The sequence below is a fragment of the Ctenopharyngodon idella genome, chromosome 8 (genome assembly GCF_019924925.1).
Source record: "Ctenopharyngodon idella isolate HZGC_01 chromosome 8, HZGC01, whole genome shotgun sequence".
Classification (NCBI taxonomy): Eukaryota; Metazoa; Chordata; class Actinopteri; order Cypriniformes; family Xenocyprididae; genus Ctenopharyngodon; species Ctenopharyngodon idella.
Window position 1 is genome coordinate 26,330,900 of NC_067227.1, and position 23,097 is coordinate 26,353,996.

Genomic DNA, 23,097 nt, shown 5'->3' on the forward strand with positions numbered 1-23,097 from the left:
TAAACAAATCATACCACAGCACATTTATAGCTATAATGGAGTTACATTGTAACTGTATAATGTCCTGCTATTATTGCAAATTAAAGCCTTTCACTCTGGAACAGAAAATTAGAATTTAATTAAGAACACCCATTTTCTAGCACATTAAAATTCTTCACTGAAAACTAACCTGACCAGAATAAATCTCTAATTGAGCCCTGTAAATGAATAATGTCAAAGACATGTAATGATGACAGCTGACAGTGTCATACAAATGATGGGTTGTACAGTTTGTACAAGCAGAACATAGTACAACACTAGATGAAACATGTTGAAACTGATTCCAATAGGTGAGAGTTGAATGACCTACATTAGAACGAACAAAAGAGAAACTCTGTCTCTTCATCAGAATCTTAATGTGACTGTTTTGCCTCTGCTCAATTTGAATACTAGTGAGGATCAGGTCAACATTTTTTGTTTAGTTTTAAGTCTCACCATTACTGGGGCAGGGCACCTCTCTTGTGGCTCTTTCAGCTCCTGTCCCATCCTGGTCTGAGGACGGAACAACCTTATGTGACCCCCTGCGACTGCGTGGGGCGCCGGCACCCTCATTCACCATCCTGAGGCTGAAAATCCAACACAAACCAGCAGCATCAACAAAGTGATCCTTATGCATTGTTTAACAGGTATATAATTGAATTCATGGAAATAAATGACACAATTCAGAAAATATTAACCTTGATTTTTAATCTGACTAGTAAATTTCATTGATTTAAAAAAAAAAAAAAAAAAAAAGTCATTCTGACTTCAGTCAGTACATATGACACAAAAAACAACTCTAGTGAGATGAGACATTTTTATTAGTTTCTATTACTAGTAACTAAGAATAATAAGTAAAAAGTCTAATTAAGTTACTTGTAAACTAGAACTGGTATCAGCATAATTAGTATACAGTAATAGATTATGTGAACAACTGATATTTGAACCGCAGATCCCCATAAAATTCAATGAAAAAAAAAATGCTATTTATTGTCATTAACAATGAAATAAGTCACTAATAAGGTACTAGTCACTGATGGAATAAGTACAGTACTAGTAGCCTATCTAATGATAATTACTAGTGAAGTTAATTAAAAATTACAAAGATAACCACTAATGGAATACTTGTATTGTAACTGAATTAAGTGTCAACACTACGAAGTGGTATTTTAGACTAAATTAGAGAGCTGTTGATGCTATGCTGTCATCTTTTGAGGGAGTTTAACTACTCATCTGTACTCATTTAACTCACACTAAATACGAACGATACTCGATACGGTAGTTGGACATAGTAGGCGTTCGGTAAACAGGCAATGTTTGATGTCTATTATATTGGCTCAGTTTACGAAAGACAGAAAACAACATTTAGATCACTTACTTGTGCTTTCTTCCAAAATACACACGTCCTTAATAATCAATTCGGCTTATGAGGACAAACTCCGTGTGATTGAAAGAGATCAGTGTGACAGGAGAGCAACATCAGGCCTTTTGAAGTCTATTGAAACAACAGGCGCTCGTTCTCTACCGGGGGCGGAGTCTGCACTGAAGCGCCATCTGATTGGTCAAACTGTTTCGATCTTAAAGGTACAGTAACACTACCAACATGTCAGAGCGTTGCCTAATTTATGCAATGACTGATTATCTCACTTTTCTCAAATATGTAATGTGGGATAAATATATGAATGTTAAAACCCTCAAAGAATATGCCTTGTTCATATTCATTATATTTAACGTTCCCATTGTGGAGATAATAAATAATTCATGAATGTCTGTGAAATGTTGCCTAGTTTTAAAGTACAGCAATAAGCAGTATTAGTAATCCAGGGTTTGTTTATTGCATCTTTAGGAATATTGCAAAAATAAATGACACATTTCTAGAAAGAACATTCTATTTTTGCAATATACTGTATATAAATTAGGAATGCCCTGTAAGGTTTTTATTTTTTCAATATCAGTTAGTAAAACATTAAGATATTGTGTAAATTACACTTTTCCTCCAATACAAATTCTTACACCTTACATAAATAAATCATTTTCATAAATACTCACAACCCACTGACACACAAGTCTAAATAAACTTACATGCTCACTACACACATGCAAACAATTATTGCACCACTTTCAGTCTACAGGAAATCTGAATAATATAAACCCAGAGAACATATTCAGCCATGCTGGAAATCACTGATCATAAAGTACCTTACATTATAATACAATACTCAAAGTACTGTCAGCTGGAAACATTTCATTCCTCCCAGGAGCTTTGTAAATGCGATCTACTTTGGAAAGAGACTATAAAAAGCACACATGTCCAAGGACGATGCTCGCATCTCTTTCCCAGGTCTCTCCTCCGCCCTCTAAAAAAACATCTCTTATAGGAAGCAGTTGCACATCTCCTCTGTGGAGCTCTGAATTCCCCAGAACCCTCACCTGTGCCGTTACCTGCAATATAAGGCAGGGAAAACACTTATGCTCTTATTATGCAATAGCTTTACTTTACTTGACACGGTTTGGCTGTGTGTCATTTTTGGAAATTTCTCATTTAGCAAAGCTGTTGTCATGTGTCATACACTAATTTCATTATCAGAGATTACTTCTAACCTCACAACCATGTTGTGATACGATGACATGGGATGGATGGATTTCTTCATTGGAGTCTCCTCGTAAGTGGAGCACACTCTTGGTTTTATCCTTGTGTTTAGCAGTGGGGCTGTGTTTTTTGGGACATTTCAGGCTGATGCTTTGTGTGGCAGAGTTACTGTGTAACCGTAGGAATCGCAGTTGGACAACACTGAGATCTCTGTACTCAAACTGTGGAGTGCAAAAATAAAAAAATTACATTTATTAAGACGCCTGTTTTAACAGAAATAATGATATTCATGGCACTGTTTCCATAGAAACAAAAAAAATAACTAAATTTACAAGAAATTTCATCAGCTTATGAAATTCAGTAAGCTGAGTCATTTACCTTGAAGCCTCTGTGAAGCTCACTAAACCACTTTTTAGATCTGTCCACTGATTGCGATATTCCTGAAATCTTACAAAATCATGACCACAAATATAGTATTATTACAGTATAACTGTACAAAGCAGATCTTCTTCAGTACGTGTTCATGTTATTCTATGTTTCTGTGTCTATGTGATTTGTTGTGTGAAGGAGAATAATGAGCAACAAATCTCTTTAAGATTCTAATTTAATCACACTTTTGGGCATCTCAGAGTAAAAAAACATCAGTTTACGTGCAATGTTGCCTACAATTTTCAATGGAAAGTAGCTAAAGCCTGCTCAAAAAGTTGCTAAATCTGGCAACTGTTGGCATTTCACATCTGTTTTCTCTCTTAATCCATACTCACATCCTGTATTTCACTATAATATATAGCCGAATGTCCAAAAAAGCTGTTCTCAATTACATATTTTCTGTCAGACAACGGAATGAGCATGATATAGCGACTGACTGACCACTACATGTCAAAGGTACACTATGTAATTTTAGGCCCTGTAACAGTTAAAAAACAAAACTGCATGCATTTATCGGAAGAACATTGTTTTGGTTGTGCTCTGTATGACTGTGAGGATGAATTTAGTTATCCTACTGCTCATAAAACATTCACTACAAGGCTTAAGATATATAACCAGTTTAGATGGAAAGTATCTCAAGTTGACTAGCTGAAGACATTACTGTAGCTATACCCATTAATAGACATGGTACTTCCTTGAAAATAAATTCCACCGCAGCGCTACAACAACCATAATGAAATGATCCTTCACAATAGATAATGCTTTACAACGAACTCTGTTAGAGAGCTACATATGGCAATTTACCTGTTCAATAAAATACCTTACTCACTAATTGAGCAATCACCATCTCCACGTCGCTTTTACAACATTTCAAATCTCTCAGTTCTCGCCATTTCCGTAAAGCCAAGCGAATGTTGATTCTTGTTTTATTACGAGCTCTGTCGCGTTCTTTTTGCCAGCAGACTCTCCTCTGTTGGATATGACGCGACATGCACGGGCGAGTGATGTATGTACACAATTTCCCGGGAAAACCTTCTAGACAGGTCTAAAATATAAACACTTATAGTAGGCTTACCATAGTGAATCAAAGTAAGACAAAAACACGTTTTGGAAGACGGATTGATGATGTATTGACTCATTATTTAAATCTTGTTAATTTTGAACAAAAAAAGTTACATAGTGTACCTTTAACCAGCAGTCCAAAAAGTCACTAGATTTGTCACTAGCTGCTTTTTTTGAAAAAAGTTGCTAAAGAGGTCTGAAAAGCTGTTAAATCTAGCTACAAAGACGTTAAGTTGGCAACACTGTTTACGTATGTGTCTATAGCCCTGGTTATACGTTTTTACGTGTACACTAGTATATGTACAGTCGAATGCACAGCCTTTCAAAGTATACTTGACTCGTACGCATACACAGGCGTTTGACACATGCGCAGTTTTGAGCAATCTCTCGCCACGAGTTACAACCCATGTAAACATCTTTGTGTTCTTTCATGCTAGAGTTGTACAAATGAGGGTACTTTCTAACCTCTTCGCACAATCTCTCGTCTATGTAGGCCTCCATTGTCGCTGTAGCTCGCATGCGTTCCGGTCCGTTCTGTTTATGCAGTTTTTCTTTAACTACCTTGTGAATCGACGCCCCCAGGGCACGGTTGCCACCTTGTGGCTAAACTAATTAATGCAAAAAAAATTAAATGCGCATGTGCGACATGCGCGTACAAGTACGGCAGTGCGCGTACTCTCCTGATGATGAAATTCACTGACCCTCGCGTACGCGTAAAAAGTGAAGTATACTTTGGGCTTTAGAGTCATCAAAGAAGATTAATAGACTGTGAAAATCCTCTTACTTTAGACTGGACAGGAGACACACAAGTTAGACCACCAGCAGTGAAATTACAGAACACACGGAGAGCATCAAATGGACATCCGTGGTTAGGATCAACGTAGTAGTGCCCTATGAATACATGACCACAGTTAATTAAAAATGTCCTTCTATGCAATTTTTCTTTTTAAACAAGAGCCAGATTTTCTGGTCTCAAGTTGACAGTGGTTTTCTGCTCACCGTCTCTGAGGTGAGGCTGGATGAGACTCAGCTCTCTGCAGGTGGTTGCTGGGCTGTCTTTGGTGCCTTGTGAGTGGCTATTTTCCTCAATCCCATCTTCAGGGTCATCAAATCGAGACGTTCGTGATAATAACCTTGCTTTCTAAAAAGAATGTGCAAAGACACTAGTACTATCAAAAAGCTTCATCTTGGGTCATCTTAATTTTCTCGGGTATTCCTGCTACCCGACATCACCTTTTCTTCTACTTAGCTGTATTTGACAATAAAAGTGTGTTTCAGTAATCAACAAACAAGGTTGACTGCTTAAGTTTGTACCAACATTTTGTGAGACTCTTCTTTGAGCACGAGGTGGAGTATTAAGCCCTGGTGTCAGGTGGCTGCGAATACCTGGTTTTCCCTTGTAAGAAAAAGAGATTAAGTCAGAATACAACGAATTAAGACACAAGCTCTCCTAAAAAGGAGTGAAATAAGTATAAAATGAAAGTGCTGACATTATTAACATGCAGTCACATACAGAAAATGTTCAACTTACAGGTGGACCTCTCCGACCTTTCACACCTTTTTGTCCTGATATTCCCTGAACTCCTTTCATACCCTGTTGATATGAACAATATTTAAGAAAGCACATTTAACCATCTTAAGCTTTTCGAAAAAAAAAAAAAGATCACACATTGGCTGTTTGCAGTGGGTGGGAGTGAATCTTTTGCACTCTGGAAGTTCATTGTGGTTGATATATAGATTTTATTCAACAAACATATAAAAAAAAAAAAAAAAACACTTTTTTGTTTATTCAGATTGCATATCTTTTTTAAAAAATCAGTTATGAATCACACAGATTGAGGGAACCATTTTTGAAAAGACTCTTATGCTCACCAAAGCTTCATTTATTTGATCAATAAAGTAAATAGCAATATTGCAAAATATTGCACAGTTTTCTATTTGAATATGCCAGTTCTCTAATTCTTATTAATTTTTACACCATAACTTTTCTTTGCTTTACAATTTTCATAAACTTAAAATGTAATATATTTTGAAGTTTAAATCATATGTTTAATCTCATATTTTCAATGCTTCGATGTAACCCCATTGTACATTGTCATTTGAGTCATTACTGCATGTCAGGGCACTACAGGTCAACCTGATGTAAGATCTGTATCTGTACTGTACCTACCTGTTTCAGGTACAGGGTAATGATAAGCAGAGCTATATAAATTACAATCACACCTGCAATTTCAGTACACACCTTCCTTCCAGGTAAACCCTGTAGAGCAAAACAAGAATCTATCTGATCTGTGCCATTGTTCAAAAGCAAATAAAGTTGGTCAATGAGTTTACAAAGAGACATACAGTTGAACCAGGAAATCCTATGCCACCAGGAGGCCCACGAGCACCAGATTCACCCTGCAACAACAAAAAAAACATACTTATGAATAAAGAAACATATAGGGTCACAGTAAATATGTGCACAATATAAAGTGCAGGCAGTTATTTACCTGTATGCCTTTTGGCCCAGGCCGCCCCTTGTACCCTGGAGCACCTTGTTTTCCCTGCAAGATGAAGGAAAACATTCATAGTATAAAAAGAAACTGACTGTTTTTGCTATGTTTCATCTGAACTTACCTTTTCTCCTGGTGGTCCAACGGGCCCTTGCAATCCTCTAATTCCAATATGGCCCTGTAAATTGTATTAATGATCATGTTAACCCTATAAAGCATATTGTATGTGTCATATTTTATACACAAATTTCTAAGACTTCTAAATTATCAACAGTTTATACTTTTTTAGTAAAGACTTTTAGTGTAATTCTAACAATGTCCCCCTTCAGGTACATTACAAACTTTAAGAATTTCATCTTAATATTCGGCCATATAAATATCAGTAACTGCACCAAATTGCCTATTTTTGTTCAGTTTGGGTCTGGGAGGTGTTTTTTTTTTTATTACTCAAGTATGAGCTCCATATTCTCCTATATCTTACTATGATCCATAAAACCCTGCTGTATCAAATATGATACTCAACAAAAACATATATGCAAACCTTTTTTGGGATTTTTTTTTAAGAATTTGTCTAAAGGTTCAATAAGCTTCCATTTTTCTGACTATTATGTCATATGTCATGGCTTTACAGGAATACCTTAGGTCCTTTCTGTCCAACATCTCCCTTTTCACCTTGAAGTCCTGGAATCCCCTAATTAAAATAAATAAATAATAATAATAATAATAATAATAAAATAAAATCCTTGTGGATTGTAGAAGGCAAAACAAAGACTTTAATTAAAATACCTTCGGTCCTATCAGTCCAGTGGGCCCTGGTTTCCCTTTGGGTCCTATAGAGCCCTGTGATGAAGAGGCTGGTAAACTCAACTGTAGTAGGAAATATTTATTTATAAGTTAGAAGAGAAATTACCTTTGGTCCAGATAGTCCTTGAATCCCTTGCAAACCCGGTTTTCCTGGGGTGCCCTGTGAATGTGTATTTCAAACCATGCTTCAAATCATGACCATATTTTACTTTACTTTATAATGAATCATTCAAACATTCTGTATAAATCAAGCTTACTTACAGCACCACCTGGCGGACCTGGTTTCCCTGGAGGTCCTCTGAATCCGATGTCACCCTAGAAGTTAATATAAAAATTCACTCAGTAGCACCTGTACAGTGAGGTAGTAAATGCTCACATTTGTGCTAAAACTGTCATTTGACAGTTCTAGGAATATTACATTTCTAAGCGATCTGACTGACACATGCGCAGACATCCCAACAACAACTCAGAGTACCCTAGCAACTGCATAGGAACCGCCCACAACACCTTAGCATTGTGGCCGTTGGTTTTGCATGGGCAAGCAAGCACCTTTATAAAATTTGAATAGTGAATAAGGTCAAGCTACTCACTGGGTCGCCCTCAGTGCCTATAACTCCCAGCAGTCCATCTGTTCCACTCTTCCCCTTAAATAGAGTTAATGTAAAAGACAATTATATATGGCACAATCATTAAACATTTAAAAAGCTTAAGGATTTTGTCCTAGGGATACTTGCTGGCTTTCCAGGGAGACCAGGATTGCCATGTTTCCCTTTTGGTCCTTGAGGTCCCTAGAGAACAATAAAACATATGCAATGAACTTTTTATTTTTGTGTTAGACAAATATGAAATAATACCAGTAAAGCTGCTGATTTATAAGGCCATAAATGTCAGAAAAGATTCTTGAACCCACTGGCTTTCCTGCAACACCTTTACTGCCTCTCCTTCCAGTAGAACCACTCCTTCCCTGTGTGAAAGAATCACATTAAAGTGTTAGTTCACCCAAAAAAGAAAATTCTGTCATTAATTACTCACCCTCATGTCGTCCCAAACCTGTAAGACTTCATCTTCAGAACACAAATAAAAGATCTTTTGATTAAATCTGACAGCATTCTGTCCCTCCATAGACAGCTACGCAAGCTTTGATGCTTCAAAAAGTTCATAAAGAGATCTTAAAACTAATCCATATGAACTGAGCATTTTAGTCCAAATTTTCTCAAGAGACTTGATTGCTTTATATGATGAACAGATTTAATTTAGGCATCAAAGTGTGTCAGTTGCGTAGCAGTCTAAGGACAGAAAGCTCTCAGATTTAATCAAAAATATCTTCATTTGTGTTCCGAAGATGAAACAAAGTATAATGAGTTTGGAACGACATGAGGGTATGTAATTAATAACAACATTTTCATTTTTGGGTGAGCTTGTTGTAATGTTTTTTTTGTCCAAAATCAAAAGTTTTTTTTTTTTTTTTAACATGTTGGCAGACATTAAAATATGAGAAACATTCTAATCACAAAGCATGCAGTAATTTTTGAGCAGATTAAATTATACGTCTGTACAATTCCGTCCCACTGACTTTTGGCCCTGATTGACCCTTGACTCCTTTTCCCCCTGGAGGTCCTGAAGATCCTGGTTTTCCCTTCAGACCATGAGGACCCCTAGCTCCTGGCTGACCCACTGAACCCTAAACAGGGGCAAAGATCATTCAAATATGTTAACACTGTACACTTTAACATACAGTATGCCAGTACAAAATGCCTTTGTCTTGGTTTTTTGACAAATGCTTCTCATTTAGTTCTTTGTTTTGGAAACCAATCGAGGTGTAAAGTACTATCTCACCATTTTGCCTCTTGTTCCAGGCTCTCCTTTCTTCCCGCTTGGGCCTTGAATACCCTGTAAACAACATACAAATTCAGGCCAGACAACTTTTTATATGTATATATAATATATAATATATGCGTCTTCAAAAGTAAAAACCTACAATTGATCCTATCTTCCCAGGGCCCCCTGAATTCCCTTTAAATCCAGGCTCTCCCTACAGGAGACAAAAACAAAAGCAGATGCAACTTACTCATACAATAGTGTACGATTTTATTTCATCCTACCACACAAACAACCAGTGAACATACGTAGGTGAATAACTTGATAAGACCACATTAGGTCAATTGACAGTGACCATCTAATGTATTTGATACAGATTGAACTAGATGATATAGGAAAATATGGCATCAGAATAAACATAATAAACAAAAAATAATAAACATACTTTAAGCCCATGCTTTCCACTTTGTCCAACAAATCCTTCTTTTCCTGGCAAACCCTAGATTTGGAAGAAATACACAAATGTTGAAGATATATCCCAAAATATACAATATATCAATAATATATGATATATCATCAAATATATCAAGCCTAACTAACCGGTAATCCAACAGCACCATTTGGACCTGGAGACCCATTTGTTCCTGCCTCACCCTTTAATATCCAAAGAACATTGAAATAAACCAAATAAATATATATTTCCCCATAGGCTACATTGTCTGTAAAGGAGGAAGCGGTACCCACAACAAGTCCACGTAGACCTTTGTCGCCCTTATCACCAGCTTCTCCCATGTTCCCCCCAGGACCGTACTTTCCCACCAAGCCGGATTGACCTCTTACACCTGACTGACCCTGAGCATTCACAAAAACACACAGAAAACATAATAACAATCAGAATACGATAATGCATTTGACTATTTCATCCAATCACCTATGTAAACTTAATCAAAAACTCACTTTTTCACCAGGTGATCCAGGATCTCCCTTCTGCCCTGGAGCACCACTCAACCCCTAATAAAAAAACAAACACAACATCTATTTTATTCATTTATGGTATTGCGTACTTGAGAAATAAAAAACAGATAAATAATCTCACATCTCTTCCTATTGGTCCTTTCGCTCCAAGTGGTCCTCGATTTCCACTCTCACCTGGGATTCCTTTTAGGCCACGTTCACCAAGAGAGCCTTTTTGACCCTTCTCACCCTACAACCGACAGTTCTGTCCTGTGTATCATTTACATAAAACACCATAACACAATGTACACGTATGAAATGGAGATGGCAAAAAATACAGCATCAGAGGATTTGTACTCACAGGCAATCCTTTACTTCCTGCTGGTCCGACTGGTCCAGTTTTACCCACTAGCCCCTAAAGCAAAGCATCACCCATCTATTTAATACAATTATACTACTATTAAAAAGTTTAGGGTTAGTAAGATTTTTAAAATATTTTTGAAAGTTACCAAGGTAGCATTTATTTGATCAAAAATACAGTAAAAACAGTATTATTGTGAAATGTTATTACAATTTAAAATAACTGTTTTCTATTTTAATATATTTTAAAATGTAATTATTCCTGTGATCAAAGCTGAATTTTCAACATCATTACTTCAGTCTTTAGTGTCACATGATCCTTCAGAAATCATTCTAATATGCTGAAGAAGAACATTTCTTAATATTATCAATGTTGAAAAGAGTTGTGCTGCTTAATATATTTGTGGAAACCATGATACATTTACAATGTAAAAAAATTTACTGTTACTTTTAAACAATTTAATGCATCTTTGCTGAATAAAAGTATCTTAATTATCTTTGCAGTAAATGTAACTACATAATCAAAATTTATAAGCAATCTACCTCCTCACCATCGATACCGGCAACTCCCTTCAGTCCACTGGCTCCTCTCAGTCCCTTTGGCCGAAATATTTATGAACAAAAGGTCTCATACAAGGCCACAATGGGAGAAACAAATATTTTACATATATAATGAAGATAAAACTAGAAAAAAAAAAAAATAGCCCACCATATTGCCTTTATCTCCTGGAGGTCCGATGGGTCCAGGTGGTCCATCTTTACCCTGAAAGAGAGACAATATGGGATTAGAGCTGAAACACTCCCACAGTCCTCACAACAATAAACCAAATAAACCAAAAACACATACTGGGTACCCAGCCACTCCATATGGCCCAGGAGGTCCCCGGGGCCCTTGATTTCCTACCGGCCCCTGCAGACCTGTCTCACCCCACTGGCCTATGTTTCCTTGTGGGCCCTTTAGAAGATTTCATTTACAAATGTTTCACACAAATCACACATCTTTTCAACATTGGATAAACACTTACTACTACTGCATCACTGACAAAACATTGCAAAAAAATTGTGCATGTGTGTTAAATGTATGTCTTACAAGTGGTCCTATGTAGCCCTTCTCTCCTGGTATGCCTCGAGGACCCTAGATAGCGAAAATGATAGATTTCATTCAAAGTTTCAGAGCCTAAAGTTTAATGGCAATGAAATAGGATAAGGCACTTACTGGCTGACCAGGCTTTCCTTTTGGCCCCTCAGGGCCATTTTTCCCCTAATATCAAATGAAAAGATTGTAAAATGTATTTGTGTATGAATTATAAGAAGAGAATAGTCAGATGAACATATGGCTTGTGAATGAAAGGAGCTTGGTTTAAATGCAAGAATGAAAGGAAACTTTCTGCTTCTGCTGCTGGTTACTGTTAAACTTGGCTAATAATGTTTTCAGCTTTTTGTTGCATTACGTTTTGTCATCATATGCAGTGATGTGTCACATGACGTGACTTCTACATTTTACAAAACCACTAACCTTTTCCCCAGGACTGCCATGAAACCCTACTGAACCCTCTCTGCCTTTGACACCCTGAAGAAAACAGACCATGAAACAATATATTATAAAAAATAAAATAAAAAAAAACCTATCAAGAGTGAACTGGCCTCATAAAATTAATCGCCAACTGCAATAAAAGAGCGCAGAAAAATATCCATATTTGGACAAGGTCTATGCTGGAGAACTGGGTGTCATGTAAGATAAAAACAAATTGGTTGGAATTTTATGAAATCATTATTTACCGTGATTCCAGGCTTTCCAGGTTTGCCAGCGAGACCTCGGTTCCCTGGTTCCCCCTTTAAAAAAGGTTGTTTAATAGCATTGTGCTGCAGGTCATATTCTTAGACAGTAATGTCAGAACTGGCAAACTATGACATTTTTAACAGCTAAATATACCACAGAATGGGGTGTTACATAACTAAGACACTGAAGGGTTTGGAAACCCTGTCAATCAGTAAAGGAAAATGAAACTCACAGTTTTTCCAATAGGACCTTGAATTCCTGGTGCACCAGGTTTTCCCTGTAAACCCTGTTCAGACATCAGATTTAATCAGTTGTGTTGTCCAAGTCAGTATAAAGATGTCTAACAAAGCAAAAAAAATAAGAAGAGGTCTTACCTGGGGTCCTGTAGGTCCTCTATCTCCATCTGACCCCGGTGGTCCAATGGATCCCTATAAAACATATTACTTTTAGTGGCTAATGAGGCAAATTAACTGAGCATTCTTTATCAAAAGGTGTATGTGTGGCTCTTACAGGTGTACCATGAGTGCCATCCTGTCCTCTACTCCCCGAAACACCCTGCAGTCCCTAAATCATGATAAACATCATGACTTAGCTAATATAACATGATGCATGACACATGCTAATCCACGTCAGTCTATGCTATATGTAAAGGTTTAATAGGTGATTCTCTACAGAAACATACTGGTTGAAAGTCTCCTCATATCCTGATAGTAATCACTATGTTAAACGGTCTAAATGTATTTTCATCTGTGGAAGGCATAGAGCCATAAAATGTTCATCCAATCTTTATATTCGGTCCGTATGAAATAATACGATTGTAGGTTAGTAGATGTGGGAAGAAGGAGGCGGGAACCGGCGAACATTAAACACACTTTAATGATTCCAAAATAAACAAACAACAAAACGAAAGTAAAATGGCAGCAGTCCCTCACGGACGACTGCCGCACACACAAACATAATAAAACATAACATAAAGTCCGGGCCTGGTCCTCTCTCGTCCTTCACTGTCGTTGCTCCCCCTTTCATTCTTCTGGAGCTCCTCCGTGAGAGATACGAGACCGGTGCAGCACGCAGCTGATGCTCATTATCGCTCGCGCCACCGGCCTTGCGCCGTTCCCTCACGGCTCTCGCCCCGCCCTGCTTGTCACAACGATGTCCTACCTGCCTGTCAACGTATGTTTTTACATACCCAGTTTTGGAGGAAAGTGGCTTTGGACGGCTATTTGCAGGGAGGGTGGGATCGTATACTTTCAATGCTAACAGGCTAACGTTAGCATTTCCCAGATCTCCTACTGCACCTGTAATCAATGCTATGCTAATTTTGTTGTGACATTCAGTGTTAGAGTATGACATGCATTTGACCAATCATTTGCGAACTCAATTTACCTTTTGACCTTTAAATCCAGTTCCTCCAGGGATACCTGGTCTACCCTGTCCCATAAAAAAAAACAAATAAATATAAATTTTTTTTTAAATTGTTTTTTTTTTTTTTTTTTTTTTTGTCCATGTACATGAATGTGATTTTCTGTTGTAACTGAAATAATTCTGACCATAGGACTTAGAAAAACATGAGCAGACCTTACTAAATAATGGATGAGACTTTTAGAGTTGTTAAAAAGACACATTTTAATATATTTAAAAAGTAATGATCTGATGTACAAGGGAACCTTAATACCGGGCTCTCCTTCAGGTCCTAGTTCTCCTGATTTTCCCATCTCCCCCTATAAAACAAACATTTAGAAATACTTTCAAAACAAATCTTTTAGTTTTCTCATAATTTTTCACTTTCTGACTTGGAGTCTGTAATGGAGACACTAGTAGTAAAAACTTTGGCAAAACTAAGTTTATCATTGCCACAGTGCTCTGTAAAAACCATGTAAATGTGTTTACAGCGCCACCTACAGCTCAAAGCTATAAGTAGTTTTAGGTAATAGTTATAAGTAATGAAAAATTATCTACCAATAGATTTTTCTGTAATTACCACTGAGGGTGCTATGATCAAATAAATCTACTTAAACAATTGGTGTCCTATATTTAAGAAATTATACTTACCAAAGGTCCTGGAAAACCAGAAAATCCCCCTTGGCCAATCCGACCCTTTTGAAGTTAAATAATGTTGTTTTATTGCAAATGTTTATGAATGTGATATCTAAAGTATGACATCTTTCAAAAAGAGTAATTATCAATCACCTTGTCACCTCGTGGGCCACGGACACCTTGGATACCCGGAGGACCTCTCTCTCCCTGCAGATGCCATTTATATACGATAACTCTGTTTTTCTGAGATAGCACATTAGGTTAGATTTGTTTGAAAAATTGAGAACTAGAGTTACTGTACCTTAAGTCCATCTCTTCCCTGTCTCCCTGGATCTCCAATAGGTCCATCATAGCCCTGAAGCAAAGGCAATACATTGACTAAGTGGCTGACTTTCAATGAGTCAGTTTTTAGCCAGTTAAAAGTAGCCGCCGCTCACCGTGGGCCCTGGTAAACCAGCAGGTCCGGTAGGGCCTGTCTCTCCCTGTACACCAGACTGCCCTCCTCTGCCTCTGAATCCCTGTTTACCTGGCAGACCCGGAGGACCCTGACAAAGAGAAACCACAGATAAGAAAAGATGGATTAGTTCTTTCAACATTTACTCCCTTTTTTTCTTTTTTCTTTTAAATCTGAGAATAGTGTGCATCTGGCATTCAATAAGTGTTGTTTACTTGGCCAGGGCTTTTGTAAATATTTTAGTGAACTCACTTGATCTCCCTTTTGGCCAGAATCTCCTTTCACTCCACGCTGGGCTTTCAGACCCTGAAGTTTACAGACAGACAAAGACAGCAAACACAATTATCCCAAAACTTTTATATAATTTTCTCTAGCTAACTAGGACTGCACAATTTGATTTAAAAAAACAAAACAAAAAAAAAACATATTTTGATTATTGTTGACAAATACTATTTTGTGATTTGAACTGTTATATGATAAACATTTAACATCTCATATTGCTGCTGCTTAGATTTCAAGCATTAAAGAACAAAAACAGCATTAAAGTACATTAAAAGATATAGTGGCATGTTCACTTTTACAACACACTGAAAGTGTTTATTTAAAGTATTTAAATTGAAGCTTTAATAATTGCAAGAGCCAATATCACAGTTTTTCATTTTATTTTTTAATAATTGTGTAGCCCTATTGCTCTACAAAAGAAAACTCAGTCTAAATCATAGTAAACGTGTCTCGCAGCAATCAGACATATGAAATATTAAGAAGCTGTTTGAAGTAATCTTACTGGATCACCTGAGGGTCCAAGTTTTCCTGGTTTTCCATCGGCACCCTAAAACAAGAAAATTGCTTTATGCTTGAAAACTTATGCTTGAAAGCACATTGGGGTGACAAAAGAATATGAGATTTATCTAAAGAGATTGTAAATACTTTATATGAAGAGTGAACCGCAGGCTTACTTTCATACCCGGTGGTCCTGGATCTCCAATGCCTCCCTCAATTCCTGCATCTCCCTGTTTAATAAGTAATACACAGGCTTCAGATAAAATGTAGGAGAATCAAAATAAGACTTCAAATGTGTATTTTATCAAATAATGTGAGATGCACATACAGGGTCTCCTTTTTGACCCGGTGGTCCATCTCCTCCTGGTTTTCCCTGAAAAGATTATGTGGGATAGTCAGTCTAGTTAGATGAACACAAGTTGTAGGATTTCGAGGGGAGAAGAAAGGGACAAGAACAGACTCAGTGATCATGTTCACATAAAAAATTGATTCTAATATAGGAATTTGTTCATATTCCACATTTTTTAGCATGATTACAATGTTCAATTTATAACTGTATATAACCAAATAACCAGAATATGGATCCTAAATGCACAATAAAGTGTGGTAACTGAGAGGACATTATGGAAGCTTGTTTCCGCCACTAAATAAAAAAATTAAAAAAGGTAATTGTGACTTTTTGTCTCACAATTCTGACTTTTTGTTCTCAGAATTGTGTGATATAAACTCGCAATTGATTATTATAAAGTTGCAATTGTGTGTTATAAAGTCAGAACTCGCAATTCTGAGAAAAAAGTCAGTCTTTTTCCCCCTCAGAACTGGATTTTATAACTCGCAAATTGCGAGTTTATAACTCACAATTTTGAAAAAAGAAGTTAGAATTTTGAGATATAAACTCGTAATTACGAGAAAAAAAGTAAGAATTGTGAGAAAAAAGTCAGAATTGTGAGATAAAAAGTAGCAATTATTGTTTTATTCCGTGGTGGAAACAAGCTTCCATAGGACATTGATACATGATATAAAGGAGAAAGATAAAATGTATAGTTAACAGCACCTGTGGTCCAGGAACACCAGGAATACCAATAATATCATCAGGCCCTTCCTCTCCCTGTAATATATAATGACTTATTTCTTCATGAGATATTTGACTCTCTACTTGTGCTTTAGTCAAAACATAATGAAATCTTATTATCTTAAATATTATACTGTAACTTTTCGGAAATAAACGATTTTTTTTTTAAACTAACCTGCTTGCCAGGTGCTCCCCTTGGCCCTATTTCACCAAGTTGGCCCTTATAAAAGAGAATGAGCATTATGTACTATTCAAATTCACATTCAAATGGAAATATTTAGCCAATTAACTTTTTTAGAGCTGAGGAAAAGTAAAAATATTTATATTCACTATATTCAAAAGTTTACACACATGAAAATCACAATTTCCAGGGTTTTCCATGACTGTTGTGAACCCGATAATTAGAACTATTGGATTTGAGCTTGTAAAAAGCACAGTGTTTCTTACAGGAGGTCCGTTGACGCCCGGAACTCCCTTCAACCCTCTCGGTCCCATACTTCCCTGTAAAGAGAGGTCAAAGGTAGAGTTATGAACATGTCAGAATTAAGAGATGATATAGAATAATTAAGTTTTGTAACATACTGGTGATCCTGGTGATCCAGTGAACCCAAGCCCCCCAGTCTGTCCCTGTGACAGAGATCATTACAAAAAATAAACAACCAGTTTGCTCATCTTATTTGTATGTTATCGAGCCAAATAAAATAATATTTTAGCACATACAGGTGGACCAGTCGGCCCCATGAATCCCTGTGGTCCTCTGGGACCAGGTGGCCCCTGTGTATGGAAAATATATTGTTTGTTAAAAAATGTCATAGAACTGTTTTGACCTCGTAATATATATTCAAATGTTTGGGGTCAGAAAGATGTTTTTTTAAAGAAATTAATACTTTTATTCAACAAGGGTGCATTCGAAAAAACAAGTGTATTCGATCACAGTAAAGATATTTAGAATTTATTAATTTACAACTTATTAATAATAAGATATGTTTCTTGAGCACCAAATCAGCATATTAGAATGATTTATGATGTATCATATGACACTGAAGACTGGAGTAATGGCTGCTGAAAATCCAGCTTTGCCATCACAGGAATAAATTACATTTTAAAATATATTAAAACAGAAAACAGTTATTTTAAATAGTAATGATACTTCACAATTTTTACATTTTACTGTATTTTTGATCAGATAAATGTGGCCTTGGTGAGCATAAGAGACTTCTCAGAAACATTAAAAAAAAACTTTTGAATGGTAGTGTATATACAGTATAAACAAAGACAGAATAACTGTCTCATAAATAATTAACACACAATCAAAATTACACTGTTACTCACAATATATCCTATTACCCCGGCTAGGCCCTTCTGTCCCTTTTTCCCCTAAAGAAACAGAATTGGCTGGTAAGTGATATGATCATATCTAGTGAAAGTCTGGAGAGAGCGACATCTTACCTTCTCTCCTTTCCTTCCTTTGGTTCCCTGAGGCCCCTGTTCCCCAAGGTCACCCTGAACACATCAGACACACTTTCTTTAAACGTAAAGAAGTCAAATATATGGGTGTGAGGGAATCAATTACTTGTTATGTCAATAAACACACTGTGTGAACAGTTTTGGATTTGGATATTTAGATTATGTTATGCCTAGGCACATATGGAATTTGCAGACTTCTACAGAATGGATTAAAAAAAATTCTAAAATGTGTTTATTCTTATCGGTAGCTGAAAGCATAATCAAATTAGTTAAAAAATTTGGCATATAAAAGGGGCAGAGACTTTGCAGAGTTTAATGCATAATGTAAGTTCCAGTTCTGTGGAAAACTGTGTTTTCACTGGAGTTCTGCAGACACAGATTCCATGACTGCCTAGCTATGGCATTATCCACAGAAAAACCCTGGTCGTTCTTACCCACTCACCCAGCTCCCCTTTACTCCCCTTCTCTCCCTCATAACCTTTTGGGCCCTACAGAAAACACACACACAAAAATGTATGCAATTATAGGTGGACTTGTACAATATATTTTACATAAAACACCATTTATTAAACTTAAACCATTGCATAGATGCATATGGAGTATTTTGATTCCCACAAGTCTTACATCCTCCCCAGGTGGTCCAGGTGGGCCCATCTCCCCATCCTTCCCAGCTGTGCCCTCTGGTCCTGATCTCCCAGTTGGTCCTGGCATTCCAACAGGTCCCGTTCTTCCCTAGTACAAGACAAATCAGGACGTAGATAGTATAGCACATGCTTCAGCATTTGATAGATAGGCTACTGGAGTGTTTCATTTTAGATGTAGACTATTTGTCAAGTTCCTCCTGCAAATAAATGAACTCATAAATAGTGAAATATAGCCCAACTCTGTTAGATAAAGCAGTCACCAGGCAAATACAAATACACTCGTCATCAGGTATCATGTAAGAGTAACCACATTTTTTCGACTCGGGTTAAGTTAAACATAGGATGCAACAGGGCTATGTTCACTTGGACTTTACCTAAAATAAAATATTTCACCTGAACCAAAACTGATCTCACAAACTGATTTCAAAGACAGCAAAGAGTGCAGTTTTCTTTGTTGTTATTGTATTTCCTATTCAAACAGGAAGTTCTCTTTTCTTTTAAAATAGCCAGTGTTTATCTTAAATCACAGCCAAGAAACATGATTTGTCATCAATGGCAGGCTGTATGTATTAGGAGAAGACTTACAAAAGCGTAAAAGCTTTTAAATCTGTGAGCATGCACAAGAAGGCAGTAAACAGAAGTTCAGATGAATGTTGTCTTGTAAATGTCACATTTCCCTTGATGCCAAAGATTAAACTGCTCTTATGATTTGAATGGCAACCAGCCTGCATGAATCTTTGCTTTTGAATCAACTGAAGTCTGAACAATGTGACTCTTGTTGACTTCATGCTTGTTGATGCTTGTTGACCCATTGAGGTTGTCAAATTCTTTCTAAATCATCTCCACATTTCATCACACTTTTATGAAACTGTGCAACATGTTTCTCTATGTAACAGTGACCTAGCATTTATCTGTTGCCAGAGACGGTTGTGTGATGAAGAGAGGAGACAGAGATACCTACGAGTTTCCCTCGCACTCCCTTCCTTCCCTGTTTGCCTGGAACTCCAGGAGGGCCCTAAAAATAGATAAATAAACTTTAAAAATATCCTAATATCACATACGGCATATGCATAGGTTTTTACACTTGGGTCAGAAAAAAAATCAAAGAAAAAAGTAAAAAAGTAGGAATTTGGGCCCACTGCATGAGGATCATTATATCTGGGGGTCATCAGTAAGTTAGAAAGATGTCTCTCACTGATAGTCTGTGAAAATTACATGGAGATGATATATAGTCAAATATTATATTTTTACTTACGGGTAGTCCAGGTTCTCCAAGTGGTCCCAAAGGTCCGGGTAATCCCTTCACTCTCTAAAGAAAATTGGGGGGAAGGATTTCAATCTGCAGTGTGCTCACATACCTCAAATACAGCTCTCAGTCAGGGTCAAACGCAGACTAACTTACCGGCCACAATGACATTAGTTTCTTGTAGAATTTCTTGTTCTGCAAGTGTAACAGAAGCAAGCTAGTAAGAGTTGTGCATGTAAACCTCACTCCCATGGCCTCAAGAGGCACGCTAGAGGCTCCTGTAGCGTTCTTGTTAGCGTGCCCGCCTCCCATGCCAGAGACACCGGTTCGAGTCCCGCGGGGAGAGTGGGTCGAGTAGGACCGGTTACACAAGCAAAATGAAAAGTCTAATAAGATACCATATCCAGCCACACAGTGTTTTCGAAGACTGTACGAACGCAGGCAGCATTTGAATTTCAACTATTTACAGAATCAGCTATGTTTGTTTGTTTTTTCAGACTAAATGGCAGCAAAATATAAAATTCTTTAATTATCTAAAATGAGCAAAAATATTGTTCTGAACCTTGAACGATTGCCACTCCTCTTCTGACGTGTGCCAGACTATGATAGCAGGCATGCCGGGGGGTCCGATCGGTCCTCTGTACCCTGTCCTGCCCGTCCGGCCCATCACTCCTGTGTAGCCCTTGAGTGACACGCAAACACCCATTAAAGCATTCATTTGTTTGAATGAAAATTTAATATAACAAGATTTAATTTTACAATAAAGATTTATTTTTAAAAAAAGTTGTTAAAAATATATTTAATATTACGATTATAATATTATTATTGGTTAATACATACTTTGTCTCCTTTTTCACCTGGAGGGCCTGGTAATCCAGGTGGGCCTGGATACCCCTAAAAAAGTAATTGTAAATAATATAATATAAAGTAATATAATATAATATGTAAGCAATAAGGTACGAGAGGCTGCGCTGTATCATGAATAAGTTGCGAAGCGGAGTGCCTGCAACCCCTTCAGCCGTGACTTATTCACGATACAGCACTAGCCTTGAGTACCTTATTACTTTTATAAAACGGTTACCACACAATACAAATATTAAAGCCAAAAATATGTATCAATGCAACTTTCATGAAGTTAACTTTCACTAAAAGCCTTCCTTCCGCCGTCCCTGACCGTGAACAGCAACAGAAGTTACATTATTATGCCATTAGATGGCAGCAAAGACTGTCTTTTTGAGTGTGTCAATCAGTAGCGAAGACTTTCACATTGAAAAGGCTGAATTGTTGTGAACACGGAACAAGACGCAACTGACAAATGCTTTGACTAGCGCTGTCAGTCACGGGAAAACCCCTTAACTGTTAAAAGGACAAGATAATACATCGGACATTTAAACAGATTTTTTTACTATGAACATAGGACTGAGCTGAAGGAAAATGCTAAATCTGAACGCAGGTAATAAACTCGCTCACTTGATGTCTTTCTCACAACACTCTTCTATATAATACAGTAAGCTTCAATGAACAATATCAATTGAGAACATACAGTTTACATTGCTAAGAGTGGTTGCTAAGGGTGTTGTGTAGTGATACACAGAACCGTTGGGTGAACAATCAGAATCAAGGACAGGAACTAACTGTTTTATATAATATAATATAATATAATATAATATAATATAATATAATATAATATCTACATTTATTATAATATATGTTAATTATTTAATATCTATCTATCTATCTATCTATCTATCTATTACCTCAAAAGACCGTAGTACTTTACAGACATACTTCTACCACAGGAGGGCGAAAGTGCTCAACTAATGGCCTCTCCATCACTACTACACTGCAACTACTCTCTCTCTCTCTCTCTCTCTCTCTCTCTCTCTCTCTACTGTCAGTAATGTACTGTAGAGGATTACATTGCTAAAGCATTCTAGAATTTACATAACATAGAAGCATGAAATAAACAGGTTAACAATTTAATGTACAAGACATTTACACTAAAATGGTTCAAAAATGGTATATAGTGTCAATCCTGCTCTCTCTTTTTTTCTCTTTCTCTCTCCAGCACTGGCATTATTAAATAATTTCTGTAATCCTGTTCCTCTTTTTAGGATAATATTTCTCTCTCAATGTCATACAATGAGTCAGTTCTTGTTCATAATCTCCATTCACTGGAGGTAAATGACCCTTCTTCTCCTCTATTCCACACTTAATTGAATAATGCCTCTGCAAACTCAATTTCCTATAAAGGCTAGCAACGGGCCTGAAATGACCATGTGGGTGAGAATAGCAGTATTAGAGCAAGGAGAAAAGGATTTTTCTTCAAAACAACCATCTCGCTGTATTGATATACTGTATTCAAGGTTCAAATATGAAAGAATCATTCATGTCTGTAAGATTGTAATGATTTTCTTTAACCTTCTATGAAATGCCGCATTTCTCTCTCATTTAAAAATGAAACGGTAACACTTTACAAAAGGTTCATTAGTTAAACATAAGTTAATGTATTAACTAACATGAACTAACCATGAGCAATACATACTGTATTTACTAATCTTTGTTAACATTAGTTAATGAAAATCCAGCTGTTCATTGTTTGTTCATGTTAGTTCACAGTACATTAACTAATGTTAACAAGATTTTAATAATGTATTAGTAAATGTTGAAATTAACATTAACAAAGATTAATAAATGCTGTATCAGTGTAAGTGCAGTTCATTATTAGTTCATGATAACTAATGTAGTTAACTAATGAACCTTATTGTAAAGTGTTACCAATGAAACAGATAAGTTATCAATATGTTAGTGTATCTGGCAGAGACCTGCAAACACTATTAGCAGTTCAGAGTAGTATGTAAACCACACTGCACTAACAATACAAGTAAAGCCCTTCATTTAAATGACTAAAATGAATTAATGTTAATGGAATATTAATGAATTATAAGAGAGATAAATGTGTTTCTTACCCTTGGCCCTCTGAAACCCGGTGTGCGTACTAGACGTCCTTCTCTGTGTATGTTTCTGTGCATCTGATTGGCTGAGTAGACAAAAAAAAAAGAAAAAGAAAAAGAAACAGAAACAAAA

General features: G+C 36.7%; 3 protein-coding genes across 4 annotated transcripts in view; all 3 read right to left on the bottom strand.

Moving 5' to 3' along the window:
* The window catches only part of soat1 (sterol O-acyltransferase 1), a 10,911-nt gene extending 9,346 nt beyond the window's left edge, over nt 1-1,565 (bottom strand). For both annotated transcript variants that reach the window (XR_007931178.1, XM_051902111.1), the window contains exons 1-2: nt 1,397-1,565; nt 475-605 (exon numbers count right to left, since the gene is read on the bottom strand). Coding sequence is in view for 1 of the 2 variants with exons in the window: in XM_051902111.1 (XP_051758071.1) it covers nt 475-598 (124 nt within the window). In the remaining variant the exon portion in view is untranslated. The remainder of the gene's footprint in view (nt 1-474; nt 606-1,396) is intronic.
* Nucleotides 1,566-1,830: 265 nt separating this feature from the next.
* Nucleotides 1,831-13,732, bottom strand: si:dkey-21p1.3 (collagen alpha-2(XI) chain). Its single transcript, XM_051902110.1, has 38 exons — nt 13,697-13,732; nt 12,821-12,874; nt 12,685-12,738; nt 12,543-12,596; nt 12,310-12,363; nt 12,047-12,100; nt 11,747-11,791; nt 11,621-11,665; nt 11,378-11,485; nt 11,240-11,293; nt 11,074-11,127; nt 10,532-10,585; nt 10,313-10,420; nt 10,174-10,227; nt 9,961-10,068; nt 9,817-9,870; nt 9,662-9,715; nt 9,377-9,430; nt 9,235-9,288; nt 8,972-9,079; nt 8,309-8,362; nt 8,133-8,186; nt 7,989-8,042; nt 7,660-7,713; nt 7,505-7,558; nt 7,381-7,434; nt 7,232-7,285; nt 6,719-6,772; nt 6,592-6,645; nt 6,446-6,499; nt 6,342-6,359; nt 5,631-5,693; nt 5,418-5,495; nt 5,099-5,240; nt 4,884-4,990; nt 2,987-3,055; nt 2,620-2,829; nt 1,831-2,460 (listed from the first exon to the last, which is right to left on the bottom strand). Exons 10-38 carry the CDS (start codon nt 11,240-11,242, stop codon nt 2,311-2,313), a joined length of 2,082 nt encoding a protein of 693 aa, XP_051758070.1. The 5' UTR covers nt 11,243-11,293; nt 11,378-11,485; nt 11,621-11,665; nt 11,747-11,791; nt 12,047-12,100; nt 12,310-12,363; nt 12,543-12,596; nt 12,685-12,738; nt 12,821-12,874; nt 13,697-13,732; the 3' UTR covers nt 1,831-2,310.
* A 916-nt stretch (nt 13,733-14,648) lies between these two features.
* On the bottom strand, nt 14,649-17,421 carry LOC127517049 (collagen alpha-1(X) chain-like). The gene is made up of 11 exons (XM_051902112.1): nt 17,374-17,421; nt 17,236-17,280; nt 17,101-17,154; nt 16,829-16,873; nt 16,636-16,689; nt 15,910-15,954; nt 15,758-15,811; nt 15,594-15,630; nt 15,054-15,107; nt 14,785-14,892; nt 14,649-14,702 (listed from the first exon to the last, which is right to left on the bottom strand). Exons 1-10 carry the CDS (start codon nt 17,392-17,394, stop codon nt 14,870-14,872), a joined length of 432 nt encoding a protein of 143 aa, XP_051758072.1. The 5' UTR covers nt 17,395-17,421; the 3' UTR covers nt 14,649-14,702; nt 14,785-14,869.
* Between the last annotated feature and the right edge of the window lie 5,676 nt (nt 17,422-23,097).